General features: G+C 40.5%; 1 protein-coding gene across 1 annotated transcript; it reads left to right on the forward strand.

The window, feature by feature from the left end:
- The first annotated feature begins 635 nt into the window (after positions 1 to 635).
- Positions 636 to 14,814, forward strand: lhx4 (LIM homeobox 4). The gene is made up of 6 exons (XM_022207356.2): positions 636 to 888; positions 3,859 to 4,030; positions 5,726 to 5,928; positions 7,336 to 7,490; positions 10,176 to 10,347; positions 12,417 to 14,814. The coding sequence occupies exons 1-6, from the start codon at positions 810 to 812 to the stop codon at positions 12,803 to 12,805; spliced, it is 1,170 nt and encodes a 389-aa protein (XP_022063048.1). The 5' UTR covers positions 636 to 809; the 3' UTR covers positions 12,806 to 14,814.
- The last annotated feature ends 1,007 nt before the right edge of the window (positions 14,815 to 15,821 follow it).

Raw genomic sequence — 15,821 nt, forward strand, 5'->3', positions numbered from 1 at the left:
CAGAGCTGCTGGGACTCAGACGGCTCCATGAAGCTTCACGTTTGGAGCACAGCAGTCCGCCACCTTCTCCTTATTTAGACTGATCTAAGAAGGTTGTTTTTGGTTGTAAATGTGGGTATTTACAGTTCTTTGTGCTCTTTTTCATGAGTAAGATCCTTCTAGGTGAATGAAAAATGCAGTGAAACAGGTCAGTGAGGCTGCACCACCTGCTGATTATCTATAAAACTCACATTTCTGGAATTCCTTCTTTCTGTCTTCATTGTTTTATTGACAAACTGATTGATCCTCATTCTCCTGGCTGCACGCTCCTTCCTCCTCCTCCTCCTCATGTCCAGAGGAGCCCTGCTGGCCCGGGGCCCCTACGGGAGCCACTGCAGTGAGCTATTTATGGTCTCCACAGGACCGAGGTCCCGCCTCTCCGGAGACATTTTCATACGGCGCGCTCCCCTCCTTCTCCTTTCTCCTCCTGCGCGCTCCCCTCACCTATCCGGGCTGCCGTCCGCCCCCGGGGGCCTCCTCTTCCCGCGCTCCCATTGGCTCCCGGTGAGCCTCCGCCGCGCTGACGTCAGGCCCCCTCCGCCCCTGCAGCGCTGAATGGACCGAGCAGCCTGTCTGAGCCACTTCCAAAACAGCTCGGCACGGCACGGCGCAGCGCGGACTCGGTTCCCGGGGATTAGAGAGGATACGGAGGAGCGGAGTGGACACGGAGGCCTCGACAGCAGCATCATTTCTTCTCCACGCGATACAGGACGGGGGAGCGCGCCCACCGTGCTGCGGGTGTATGAGTCTGTCTCCCGGTTTGGATCACGATGATGCAAAGTGCGGCGGTTCTACCGACAGAGAGTCCCGTGAAGAGTTTACCGGAGATCCTCGGAGTGCCACTGCAACGTAAGACATCTTCCTCTTTTCCTTTCAGTCTGGGAGCCGCTTGGCGACCTGCAGCAGGGGGGACACCGAGGAGACCGGAGCTCCACGCTTTTAGGAGCATTTCAGGGCGTAAAAGTAGATCCTGCTGCTTGTCGGCCTCAAAGCCGAGCAGCCAGCAGCCCGCAGGTCCAATCAATCTTCCGGTGTTCTGCGCAAAAAGCTTCCGTCCATCCATCCTCGGAGGGTTTAAATAAAAAAAAAAAGATGATTTCTGCTGTGAGGCTTCTCTCGGTTTGGCCTCAAACTTCGCTGCAGCTTCACACTGAACCTCCCGCCTGTTAATTAGTAAACGAGGCTGGACGGTCAGAGATCAGACGCAGCTGTCATCACCCATCAGAGGAACACGCACCGACTGACTGGCACTCATTATGGGTCAAACCTGGAGACTCCCACACTTCAGGTTCAGGCTCTGAATGGAGGCCCAGGCAGTCTGTGTGTGTACATATTACAATTAAGCAGATTTGTATACTAGGACAATTCATTTCAGGCATTTTTGGAGGCTTGGAACAAACATTAAATCTATTATCATGAATATTTTCTAATCTACAGCTTCTAAAATGACTCACATGTGTTCCTGTCTTCTAATCTGAGCCAGGCATGCTTTCATAATCTCTAATTATTTAAAGGAAAATGTGCAGAAATTTACACCAAAAAATGAATCCACAGCAACATAATTATTGGATTCTTGCTTGATTTTTAAAACTTATAATTATGTAAAATGAAATATTTAAGCTCTGATATACAGTTTTCTTCCACATAAATGAAAAAATACACATTTAGATATTTTTAGAGCTCAATTCCTGAAATTAAACTGTATATTTATTGCAAATGTGTGTTTTTCTGCACGCTGACTGGAGCAGCAGAGGAGCCTCTATGTGGTCGGCTTATGCTCTTTAATTTTATAAATCGAGACAAGATTAAAAGATTGGATAAAGATCCTGCCACTCAGCCCCCTGCAGGGCTCATCCTGGATTTAAACCTGGATTATTTCAGAAACAATAATAATAATAATAATAATAATAATAATAATAATAATAAAGCACAGAGCACATCCAAGCGTCCTATTCTATGTAACAATAAAATAAGAGCCTCGGAGCTCCGTGCTGACTCAAGATTCTTACATTATTTCATGTTTAATTGACGCAGATCAGCAGAGTGTTGAGAGAAGCTGCACCTTCTTCTAAGCAAGAGGCCAGTTAAATGTGATGAGGAGGCAGCAGATAACCAGATATGAGGAAGGAGCTCCTGAACCCACGAGGTTTCCGTGTGTCGGTGCCAAGAATCCGGTGCTGCTGCTGCTGTTTTCCTTTCAGCACCAACCTCCCTTTAAAAAAAAGAAAAACCATCCCATCAGCTCCATGCAGCCATTTTTAAAGCGCCTCCTCGTCTCTTTTTAAAGGATTCTCGTGCACTTTCTAACCGTGTCTGTGCAGGAATGTTGCTGTGTCTTTGTCGTGTGCATTTGCTGGATTTAAGGCTTCGAGCTGCAGCCAAACATTCTGCACATTTCCAGTCTTCTGCACAAAACACCAGCTAATAATCAGGATACCATATGTGCATTTTTCACTGAGCCAATTCGCACGATTATTGCTGTTTTCCCTGTATTTATTTTTGCTTAATTTGCAGTGCAAATGCGCGCAATTACGCACAGGAATATTTACAGTTGCTCGGTTTTAAATCTAAATTGATATGGTGGAGCTTTATTCGGTTATTAAAAGATGATTTCACGGCCTGGATGGCTTTTCTCTGCAGCTCGGAGTCCGTGCATGTGTGTGTTTTCAGGTTCATGGCGGTTTTCTGTGGTTTTTGCTGCTCATTTCTCCTCAATATTGATTTTTCTTTATGTGTCTGAGAGAAGCTGCGAATAGGAAAAACATGATGCTTTTTGCAGAATATGTTGATTTATTGTTGGTTTATGCATGACAGAGGTGCATCTTTTACTGAATTAGTTGCTAATTATTCGTTTAATTTAAAGGAATGGACGATATAAATTATAATAGCAATGCTAGAATAAATAAAACAGTCATCTTGAAGTGCAAAAAGGAATAAATATGGAATTTGGCTTTTATTTTGAAGGGAAATTGAACTGAATTTAATTCTACTTTTTCAAAACTGAAGTAAATCCACTTATATTGTTATTTATAATTGTTATAATAACGTCCCGAATGTCACACGTGTTTTCTGCTGCAGTTTTGAGTTTTTCACATTCACTTCAACCAAACGTTTCTCGCTTTGACCCTGATTTGCACCGAGGAACCGTCTCACCTGCTGCCGCCTCACAGCTCCACAAAATCATTAGGAGATTAATTAAGATCTAGACAGAGCTGGCTAACGAAATTAGGAGGAGGAATAAAATCAATATTTCGTCAGAAAATAATTTTTTTTCGTGCGCTGCAGGAGAACAGATCAGCACCTTGGACAGAGACGGAGGAAGCAGCAAAACATTTGAAACGAAGATTTAATGTTTGATTTTACTTGATGACGACATAATAATGCATGAATCTATAATCTGAATAAATAAATAAGAAAAAAACACAGTAAAAGAGGATAAAATATCCCATAAAGTTGATTAACAGTGCACATTATAGCGTTTGTTAAACACCTAAATGAATAAAATGCATTAGAATGAGGCATTAATGCACTATCATGGTGAAAACATGAATTTTAATCTAATTTTTAATATATTACAGATAAAATAAATGTAGATGCATGTGAAGAAAATTGAGATTTATGATCTGATTTGAGCTTTTGCAGTTTTTTGCAGGCTGAGACGTGGAGAATAATTTCCTCTCCACGGTTTTTACGCTTGAAACGCTTTAAATGTTTGTTTTTTTCTATTTTGCTGCTGAACTAAAGTGTTGACGGTGTTTTCGGAGCTTCACCTCTGTATCTGAGGCTCACGGTGACCTTGTTCCGCTGTTCCCCCTGCAGAGATCCCTCAGTGTGCGGGCTGCAGTCAGCACATCCTGGACAAGTTCATCCTGAAGGTGCTGGACAGACACTGGCACTCCAAGTGCCTCAAGTGCGCAGATTGTCAGACTCCGCTGGCGGACAAATGCTTCTCCAGGGCTGGAAGCGTTTACTGCAAGGAGGACTTCTTCAAGTCAGTACAAAAACCTACACTGATTGTTTGATTTATTCCTGTTTTAATTATGAAAGCTGCTGTTTATTTGGGTTTCCTGAATTACGCAGCAAAGTTGGTGTTTTTCTAATAATAGTTATTTTCATTTTTGGCCAAGTGTCTGCGCACTTCCAAGAAATTTGATTTTATTACTGACTCACATGCATTTACACAAATGTAAAAAAGAAAATGAGTGTTTAAATAAGATGCACAGCTGCAGATATGCATGTTTAAAGTGAACATTTAAGGGAAAGGAAAGAATAAAAAGCTACTAAACATTAATAGTGCTGCAGCCTTTTTCTAGAGCAGAAATTTCAATATTTTGCTAAAAAATAATCCAGAAAATCGAATTAACACCAAAGAAAAACAAAGTTTTGACAGAAAGAATTATTAGAATTCTTATAGCTATAGATAGAAAATTACAGTAGAATTAAACAGTAAATAGGTAAATTGGATTCAGTGTCAATTACTAATTTAAATTATATGATTTTATATTATAGTAATAGCCTCTATTCCATTCTATATCATAGTGTATTCTATTCTATTCTGCTCTGTTATATTATCCTTTGTTATATTCTATTTTAAAATTATAGTAAAATGTATAAATTATTTTGTTTTTGCATACAGTATATTATTGTTTATTGCATTTTTATGCCACTTTTTTTGACTGTTACATTTTTTATTTTTTAAAGTCACATCAGGTTATAAAAACAGAATATTACTGCTTTTATCTAAGCCAGCTATTTGGAGCAACATCTCATTAAATTCTTCTAATTTCTGCACCAAAATATCACAACAGGCTGCTTGTTGTAGTGCGAGTTGATTATTGGTGATTTTACAGCCTGTCAGACACATTTCCCTTTCCTGGTGTGTTCTAAATGGATAAACTGTTCAGTTAAAGGCACCAGGCTGGATTCTACTCACTAATCCATTCAGAATAATTAACATTCTGCATGTAAAGGTATTCAGAATATTCAGAATCTCAGTGGCTGCTGCATCTCACTGAGAGTTGAGTTTCAAAAAATGTAGAATCCCTTTTTATTTTACCATCTTTCTGCCGTTTCGCCTCCTTTCTTTCAACGATTGGATTTCTGAGGCATTACAGAAGAAAATTGAGTTTGACTTTTATCCAAAACAGGATCAGCAGATCTGGGCTTTTTACTAAATCATGTTTGAAAGGTTTTAATGCTGGGAGCTAACCGTGTTATCTGACCCGGGGGTGGCTGCGGGGTGCGGGGGGGAGGCTGGCATGTTGCATGAAAACACACACATACATGAGGAAACGCACACGCACGGATTCAGCTGTGATTTGGAGGCTTCACCTTGCTCCTTTTTCTTTTTCTGAGCTGGTCCTGTGATTTAAAGCCTCTCCTGAGTCAGTGTTTTATTGGTTCTCCTCAGGGTGTGTTTACTGTGAGCTCCCCTCCTCCTCCTCCTCCTCTTCCTCCTCTTTAGCTCTCAGTGCTTCATCTGCAAACACATAAACATGCAAACATGCGCGCACGCAGACAAGCAGCCGTGCATTGATCCCGTCCATCCATCAACCTGCCCGCAGACCCGTCGTTAACAGAAATGCATCCCGGTGCTGATTCTTTCCTCCTCTACAGCTTCTATTAGAACAGACACCGTCCAGCATGAGAGATTTGAAAACCTCTCACCCTCTCTGCTTCCCTGCAGGCGTTTTGGGACGAAATGCGCGTCGTGCCAGCAGGGCATCCCTCCCACGCAGGTGGTGCGGAAGGCGCAGGACTTCGTGTATCACCTGCACTGCTTCGCCTGCATAATGTGCAGCAGACAGCTGGCCACCGGGGACGAGTTTTACCTCATGGAGGACGGGAGGCTGGTGTGCAAGGTGGACTATGAGACGGCCAAGCAGAACGGTACGTTTACAGGAGAGGGGGATCTGTACCTACAGACGGACCCTGGCAGAAGTAGTAAAATATGCAGCATTTTTTAATGAAAACATGATCAGAGCAAATACTGTCTGACCACTGACCCTAAATGAAACCTTTTCCATGATCAAACATGTTTCCTAAACAAAAATGCACAATATTTCACAAATTTTGCCAGGTTATGTAAAGTTATGAACACAAAGTCTGGGGTCATCCAGATAATTCCATGTTTTCCATGAAAACTCCCACTTTTATCCATGTGCTAACATAACTACACAAGGGTTTTCTAACCATCAATGAGCCTTTCAACACCATTAGCTAACACAATGTAGCATTAGAACACAGGAGTGATGGTTGCTGGAAATGTTCCTCTGTACCCCTATGGAGATATTCCATTAAACATTTCCAGCTACAATAGTCATTTACCACATTAACAATGTCTACACTGGATTTATCATTCATTTCATGTCATCTTCATTGGAAAAAACAAAGATTTTCTTTTAAAAATAAGGACATTTCTAAGTGACCCCAAACTTTTGAACAGTAGCATGAAGGACTAGATTCTTTATATATGACTAAACTGCACCTTTTGACGCCATTTGCACGTCTAAGAATATTCACATTTGCACATTTCTGTACAAAATTAAATATAAATACTGTCACTCTTGCATAGTCTGTTGATTTTTTTCCTATATATTTGGTCTAATTTCACTTTGTTTTAATTTTTTTATTTAATTAGAATTTAATTTAAATTAAATGCTATCTTTATTTTATTGTTTTATTTTATTTTATATTTTTCAATTTTATTTTTATAAATTTAATTACATTTTATTATTATTTTTTAAAATATTTTAATTTATTTTCCCTTCACTTTACAGCCTAATATTCAGTGCTGTCTTAATTTTTTACCCCTTTACTGAATATCCATGCTGCTCTAGAGCAACTTCATTTCCCTTCAGAGATGATTGAAGTCATCTAAGTCTAAATGTGAAGCCAGGTGAGCAGAAAGTGGCTCAAACACATCAAAAACCCCAGGATAAGGACCTTTTTAACGTGCTGAAAGTCTGCTTCCAGCTGTCTGATGCAGTGAAACGACTCCTGACTGCTGTTTGTCGTCTGTTCTGCTTCCCCCTCCCTCCCCTCTGAGATTTCCATACAACTCTGATTGATTATGCAAAGTGAAGCTCTTATATGGTGCGGTTCCAATAACTCCGGTCCTCTGGCACCGGCTAGATTTATGTCCTCTGCTGTGGGAGTGGGACAGATGCACAAGGACAATAATACACTCCAGTGTTCACTTCATTTAACACCACACCGGAGGCACGCTGACAAACGCCAGAAGAAGACCACTCACCCTTGTGCTCCTGCTTGTTGTTGTTTTGTTTTTTCCTGCAGACGACTCCGAGGCGGGGACCAAGCGGCCGAGGACCACCATCACCGCCAAGCAGCTGGAGACCCTCAAAAGTGCCTACAAGAACTCGCCCAAGCCGGCACGCCACGTCAGGGAGCAGCTGTCCTCGGAGACGGGGCTGGACATGAGAGTGGTGCAGGTAGAAATAAAGTTACTCAGAACAGCATCATCAAAGCAGCTGCAGGTTTTATTAGTGGAGCTTTTTTAACCTCATGAGGCCTTCAGGCTGGTTCCACCTTTTTTCTGCTAAAATTAACCTGAATCCTGAGCTGCAGCCAAAACCTCTAATGTGTTCAGAGCAACAAAATGAGAAATCAGATCCTGCAGACATTAATATATTTTCCTACCATCAGTCAGACCTTTGCTGCCAGAGTGTTTGAATGCTGGATCAACCTTCTTAAAGTGGTCCAAAGCAGGTTTATTATTCAGAATACAGATGGAGATATTACACTCTTATTTCATAAAATCCCTTTAAGGTGGTAGTCTACCCTAATTTATTAAACAACTTATTGTGTTATAATTTCTAAACAATGCAACCAATCAACACAAAACTTGGCACAAAGAAAGATAGATTTAGTGGAAGCATTTTACATTTAGCTAAAGTCTGCCACATTTTATCGTTTCCATGGTAGCAACAGATTTGGCGAGATACAAAACATCTTGTGGAACAAAAATCTTCAGAAGGAAAACAGATATCAGCACCAAATGTGGTGCTGACTCCTTATGTAATGTTTTAAGTAGACACATTTTTACTTCATCTAATATTTCTGCTCAAATAGAAAAAAAGACTCTTTTATGGTTATCATTCTAGTACACAAAAATAGGAAAATGTGTCTACTTAAAACATCCATAATAACATAAGGAGTCAGCACCAAATTTGGTGTTTATAACTATTTTCCTTCTGAAGATATTTGTTCTACAAGATGTTTTGTATCTCGCCAAATCTGTTGCTACCATGGAAACTATAAAATGTGGCAGACGTTAGCTAAATGTAAAATGCTTCTACTAAATCTATCTTTCTTTGTGCCAAGTTTTGTGTTGATTGGTTGCATTGTTTAGAAATTATAACAAAATAAGTTGTTTAATAAATTAGGGTACCACTTTAATGTGAAGTTTGTTTTTTACCTGGCAGACCTGAAATCTTACCCCAAACTTAATTTTTTATGTCAATTTTAGAATATTCCATCTCCAGTTATAAAAACTTTCTGTTCAATCATCTCTGAATCCTAAACTATGGACATGTAAGATGATATTCTCTGCTCTTCTTTCATATTTCTTACCACAAATGTCTAGTTTTGCTTTTTAAAACAATCTGTTATAGGTGTGTTTTTTCTGTTTATTAGCTAATCCCTTGATTTTGATTTATATTCCTACATTACATTTTAATACAGAGGCAGGAGATTTTACACCAGAATTTAAATCTTCTAGATATTTAGATATTATTATTTGTACCATCAATCAGGCCTTTATTGCCAGAGCTTCTAATTGTTGCAACAACCTTCTAAAAAGTAAAAAAAAAAAGTCATACAAATATAGACATAACACTCCTTTTTTCATAAAACCACTTTAATTTGGCGTGTTTCTTTTGACTTGGCAGACCTGAAATCTTACCCCAAGTTTGATTTTTAATGTTAGTTTTGGGTTATTCCATCTCCAATCATCAAAAACTTTCTGCTCAATCGTCTCTGAACCGCTTGAAACTTCATTTTTATCACAAACTATGAATATTTAAGATGGTATCCATTAAACTGTTCAATATCTTTAAGTTTCTTCAGAACTGAATTTGATTATTTGTCAACTCTTTTTGTATTTTGAATTGTTTTTTTGCACGTTTATTATGATAATCACTTGATTTTGTTTCATTAATCATCTCTGAATTGCTTGAAACTTTATTTTTAACCCAAACTTTGGATATTTCAGATGGTATCCATAAAATTGTAGACATCTTCAACTAATTTCAATATTTAATTTGGTTATTTACGATGTTCTTTTTAAGATTCTTGCTCTGTTCTAATATCTCTTATCATAATTTGTAGTTTTGCCTGTTAAAACGATATTTTATGGGATCGTTTGTTTGCTTTTTCTCCTGGCAGACCTCAAATCTTTCCGCAAGCTCGATTTTTAATGTTACTTTTGGGAAATTTAATCTCAAATCCTCAGAAACCTTCTGTTCAATCATCTCTGAATCGCTTGAAACTTAACTTTCTTTATCATAAACTATGAATATTTAAGATGTCTTAGGATATCTTTCAAGATCTTTTCAAAATTTTATTCGACTGTTTGCTCTACTTTAATGTTTCTTGCCACAAATTTCTAGTTTTGCTGTAAAAAAATGTCTTTAACAGTGACTCTTTATGGCATTTATGCTATTTTGTGTCAGAGCTGCCAAAATTTCAGTAATTTGAACACAGATTACTAGATATTATTCAAATCACAAACACACATTTCATGAATTCACTTTAATTTGACGTATTTTTTCAATATCTGGGACTTTTTTGTATTGCTTTAGCAGTTCTTAGCACAAATGTGTAGTTTTTCATTGTTAAAATGTGTTTTTTCTGCATTTTTAAGTGTTTATTATGATAAATACTTGCTTTCATATCATGCACTTCATAGTTTTTTACATTCTAACATTACTTTCAGTATAAATGCATGATGTTTTGTGTCAAACAAAGTGGTTACAAGAGTTTTAGGTTGAAAAAAAGTCATATTAAACTGAAAAAATACTACATATGATGATGCTGATGATAGTTATTGGTTGGATCAGGTAGTAGTTTTGAATGTTTCTAATATCAACGGTGATTTTCTTCATCTTCTCTGTCAGGTTTGGTTCCAGAACCGGCGAGCGAAGGAAAAGCGTCTGAAGAAAGATGCAGGTCGACATCGCTGGACTCAGTTTTACAAAAGCGTCAAACGCAGCCGAGGAGGAACCAAAGTGGAGAAGGAGAGCTCAGCCGACGACGCCGGCCTCAGCGACAGCGAGCTGAGCTTCAGAGGTGTGTGGAGATCTGCCGCTGCTGTTTCTAGAAGCCTCCCTGAAGGGGAACTGTCAGCCCTGCCGCTGTGCTAATGGGATTAAAGGAGCCCACAAGCTGCTAAATGACACGAGCGCTGCAGCGACTCAATGTGTCTTTGTGGCATTTCATTTGTTTCCTCCGCGGTTCCTCGGTGCGTGCCGTCGCTCTCAGGCAAATCCGAAATGGCATTCTCATTCCACATTCCCCTCACACGTCGCTTTGGCCGCTGACGCATCCTCCTGCCACCGTTTGTCGCCATGATGGAGCTTATTGGAACAGAGAGAGGGCCCTTAGTGGGACCAAACGCCGCTTCAGACGTCCCCATGTTATTTAATGTTCACAAACCCCGTTTTGGGCAGTCGTAAAAGTCTGGGAGCCACTTTTAAAAAGGAGGCTGTTTTTATGAGAAATGAAAACATGGTGACAGAAACTCTATAAAGCATGTGAGGCTTTTAGTCAATTAGAGAGAGAGCTCACTGGGGCTCTGTGGTTATTGAAGACACCCAGGGGAGGGATTGAGATGGAAACAAATATTTTGTGCAGCATCCAGGAATCCATTGTTAGAGAACAGCATCCTTTCTCACTTTATCATGACAGAACAGATGCTTTCTGAACACTGGAGAGTTTTACGGTAACTCCACACGACGCTGCCACAGTAAATGTGACCCGTAAAAGCACTTAACTGTATTAAAATATAACATAATGTCAGAGAGAGACTGATTATTCTGGCATTTTGCTGATTATCGGTATCTGCATTTTGTTATTGACTGATAATCAATGAACTAAAGGCGCTACTTCAGGTCTCTCTGTCTGTTTCACTCTCAGGAAGTCTCTCAAGCAGTAAAACTGACCAAGAAACACAAACCAGGAAGTTAGTTTCTCTCACAGTGGCTAAGGCTATGCTAACAGTTAGCGGCAAAGTTAGAAGGCAGCCACAGATAAACCTGAGAGTCTGGAAAACAATAATCAGTAAAGCTTAAACATCTGGACCTTAGTGGACAATAAAAGTGATAAAACAGTGAAAGAAGAAGAAAATGCAGAGGAAGACCAAGAGACAAACTGATCAATCTCAGTCGATCCCTCATAGACGGAAGAGATCAGCTAATAATTACTTCTATTTCTACATTACACATTTAGTCTAGTTATTAATGACAGGTTCTCTGCTATCACATGCTGTTAATACATTATATCTAACTTATATTATCAGCCTTTCTTAAGTACCAGTTCAATTCAGTTTTAGAATAGTAAGAATGAACAGAAAACCCAACAATCCAAAGATGTCTTTGGATTACCTGTGAGTGACTCAGACAGAACCAGGTTCAGGGAAGGCGGACATCTGCCTCGACCAGCTGGGTGAGAGGGACAGAAGACCAATCATCACCATCGGTATCAGTCGACCCCTACATAATGTTCTTATGGTGCTGTAGACGTGGAGCAGAATATTGGTTATCTATCTTTCTTAGTGCCAATTTAATTTGCTTAAATTCGATGCTACTTCCATAACGCCGATTCACAACATGTCATTTCACAGCACTTGGTACAGCAAGGTACAGACATTACCAATTACAGAGAACAGAAAAATCCAACAATCCAGAGTTGCCTTTGGATTCCCTGTGAGCGACGGTGGGAGGGAACAAAAAACTCTTGATTAAGGAGGGGAGAAAAAAACCTCAGACAGAACCAGGTTCAGGGAAGGCAAACATCTGTCTCGACCGGTTGGTTGAGAGGGATAGCAGACCAATAATTGATATCGGTCAACCCCTACATAATGTCCAAACGGTGCTGTAGATACAAAGCAGAATATCGGTTATCAGCCCTCTATTTAGTACCATGGAAGGAAGAAATGCAAAAAAATGTACTAGGGAGGGTAACAAAAAAACCTCAGACAGAACCAGGTTCAGGGAAGGCAGACATCTGCCTCGACTAGTTGGGTGAGAGGGATAGCAGATCCATTATTGCCTCCTATATCGGTCGATCCCTACATAATGTTCATACGGTTCGGTTCTTGTGTCAGATTCTCATGCTCAGTGATGCTGTTTCCTCCACAGACGACCAGGTCCTGTCCGATCTGGGCCACACCAACGGACTCTACGGCAGCGTGGGTGACATGACAAACACCGCGGTTCTGAACGGCGGCTTCTCGGTGGACGCGGCGGGGCAAACCTACCACGACATCCGGGCAGGAAGCCCCTACGGCCTCCCACAGTCGCCCTCCTCCATCGCCTCGCTGCCGGGCCACACCCCGCTCCTCAACAACCTGGGCTTCACCATGGACAGTCTGGTGGCGCCGGGCGGCCCGGTCGGCGTGGGCCAGGCTCTGAGGGCCATGGCGGGAGGCCCCACCTCGGATCTCTCCACGGGCAGCAGTACGGGATACCCCGACTTCCCCACCAGCCCGGCCTCGTGGCTGGACGAGATGGACCATTCCCAGTTTTGAGCCTGCGGGGCGGCTTTTTACGTTTCCCTCCAGGACTGTCGGTGAGAAAGCGGCCGGGTCGAGGTGTGGTAGCAGTGAAGAACACCTCCGTGCTGAATGTTCAATCTCAACACTGTATCATACGATTTTCGTTGACTTTATTTTCTTGGTTCACTCTCTGAAAATGAGACTGGATTTCCGATACGTCGGCGGATTAAACTCGCCGGGGGGAGATAACGTCGTCGCATCGAAGTCTCCTCTGAGACCCTGGAGGCACCTGCATGCTTCTGATTCATAACGAGTAGGACTTGCTGTCTGGTCATATCGAAGCCTTCACATTGGCGATGCACTTTACTCTCCTCTTCTTTTTCTACGTGTGCGGACAGGAAGGCAAGAGGCCGAGAGAGAGCGGGAGGAGAGACGTATGCACAAGGCAAAAACACGGCGTTTCATTTTGGGGAGGGAAAATTTACAAGAACAGTGGCACAAGTGTGAATTTTGAACCATGCTGACGTTTTTTAAATGTATCGCTGAAGCTTACAAGTTGTTAGGGAAGTACCTGGTCCGTCCGTCCGTCTGTTCGTAGAAGCTCCCCCTGTCTGGACGAGGGTGAACACCGTTTAGCTACACAGCAGGTCTCTCTTCTATATTTATAGGTGCTTGACTTGTTCTCGTCTGTGTAAAAGCTGCCTGAGAGGACGTCTGTCAGTATTAAATTATCTCAGACTCGCCAGGAATCAAAGTGTTTTGAGGACAGTCGAGACGTTTAAAGTTTTTCGATTCATTTATCCCCCCTTTTTTAAAAAATGCACAGATGTGTGAGGTTTCCATTCCTTTTGCAGAGGAAGCTAAGGCACCATTTTGACACCAATGAGTATTAGCAGATTTAAAAAAAAAAAAAAAAAAAGCTCTTCCGTTGCTTCGGTCTGATCCAGAGTCTGACCTCTCGGTAATCTACTCGCTTCGCCTGCGATCAACCTACTTACTGCCCCCAGATGTGCAGTCGGCCTGTTGTCCTGCGGCCTCGTGTCAGGGGGATTAATGCCGACGTTCAGGGCTCAAATCACAGTTCAGGCGACTTCAGCTGCATCTTAAAACCTCCAATGATGACTTTTCATTTGACCTGTTGCGCATGAAAGCGGCTGTTTTGATTTAAGGGAAAATTTGCTTAAAACACGTCATCTGAATCGGTTCTTATTTATCACATGGGCACCTTTTTGCAAAGACATTTGCCAAGTTTTTCCCCTTTTCTTTGTTTTTTTTTTTCACCAGAGGGCAAATCAAGAAACAAAGTGACACCATTTAGAAAAAAAATAGGCTACAGCCCACAAATAACAGCATAAATATCTAGTAAATAAAACTATTCTGGGTTTAATGTGTAAGTAACTGGGAAAAGAAATATCTAAATGTGCAGAAATTGTATTACTTAATTCAAAAACAGGAGAAATTAGAAAAAAGTACTTTTTAAAATTAATTATTTATTAAATTTATTAATTTATAAATTGTAGTAACTTTTATTTTGAAATGACATAAAAATAACTTTGGGAAATTGCACGTACAAGGGGTTTTAAAGAAATCTAGTGTACATTATTGCTGCTGGAGATCAAAAATTGAGTTTATGTTAGGTGGATTCACTAATTATTTAATAAAAAGCACTCGTGGTGTAATTTATTTCAAAATATAAGTTGTATTTCCTGTTTTCTTCCCTTGAAGAAGCCCAGTCAGTGTTTTTGCTGGTACCTCACAGTGTGTGATTTGTGGGCTGTAATCTAAATTTAAATTATATTCAAACACCACCGTTGAGTCTGCGTTGCCTCAGAAGTTTGCATCTTAATTGTTGTAAATTTTGTACAGTTTGAAAACGTGTTGATCGTCTTGTTTCATGAGCGCTATTTATTATTGCCATGTGTCTTTGAAAAAGATGTAAAAGAGAGCACTGAATTTATTCATTTATGCCTTCTGTGTAATGGTATGAACTGTGTACAGTCAAATCTATAAGAGGAAAATAAAGCTGAATCGTCTTTGGGTTACCCTCGACTGCTTCCCTCCGTTTCCTGCGGTGATGAATGCCAGAGTTAAGATTTTCAGCTGGACTTTGTTTTTAATATATCAAAAGAAAAACATGTGCTGTTGGTGTTTTTTATCATTTTGCCTTATTGAAACGCTCTTAGGGCGAGTTAACCCGCAAATTCATTTACCCATTCAGAGCATTTACCACACACTTAGGCCTCTATTCAATTGTGGAGATCCATTTAGTACCACCAACAGACAGTGGTCAGTCAGTTAACAGTGATTGATGCTGCTTTCCGCTCGCGCTCTCCGGGTGGGGGTGACAAGAAAGATGCATGAAGAGAGAGAATAAAGGAAGAAAGAGGAGAGAGGAATGAAACAGATGCCTCGCTGGCTGTTTCTCTGATCCTCTCAGTGCTGAAGAGACGCAGCGGCAGATTGCAGCGCTGCACCGTCAAATCTACCCTTAATCCGGCCGCTGTTAACTAATGAGGAGCGCTTTGTGAGATGTGGACCAATATGCTGCCGTTTGGTCGAACAAACAGGGAAACAAACAGCTCCGTGTGCAGCCAGTTAGCTTCTATGTCAGTGTGTCAGACTGGTAGACAGACTGTTGGAAGGATTTCTAATCAGTGACACCAGCAACCAGCAAAATGACCCAAAATCACCACCAACATCTTTTGGATTTTTTCTCAAATGTTACTTAAGTGTAATAACTGATGTCAATAATGTTGATGCAAAGTGCTCCTCTGCTGCTGGAGAAATACTCCATCCCCTTTACCTGAATTTGTGCGGAATCTGAAAGTAGTCACAATTAGAAAATATTAAAAAGAGTCTACAGCCATGCTTCACAGTAAAATAAAATAAAATTAATTTACAGAACTTTTCCTTTCCATTATACAGATTTTTTTCAGTATTTTTAAAAGTTGCAAAAAATATCAGTGCAGTTACAAAAACATTTAAATTCACATGTCTAATGTAAGATAACATTTAAAACTGTATTGCAATATGAATTATTCGAAATATA

This window comes from Acanthochromis polyacanthus, chromosome 4, assembly GCF_021347895.1.
Source record: "Acanthochromis polyacanthus isolate Apoly-LR-REF ecotype Palm Island chromosome 4, KAUST_Apoly_ChrSc, whole genome shotgun sequence".
Taxonomy (NCBI): Eukaryota; Metazoa; Chordata; class Actinopteri; family Pomacentridae; genus Acanthochromis; species Acanthochromis polyacanthus.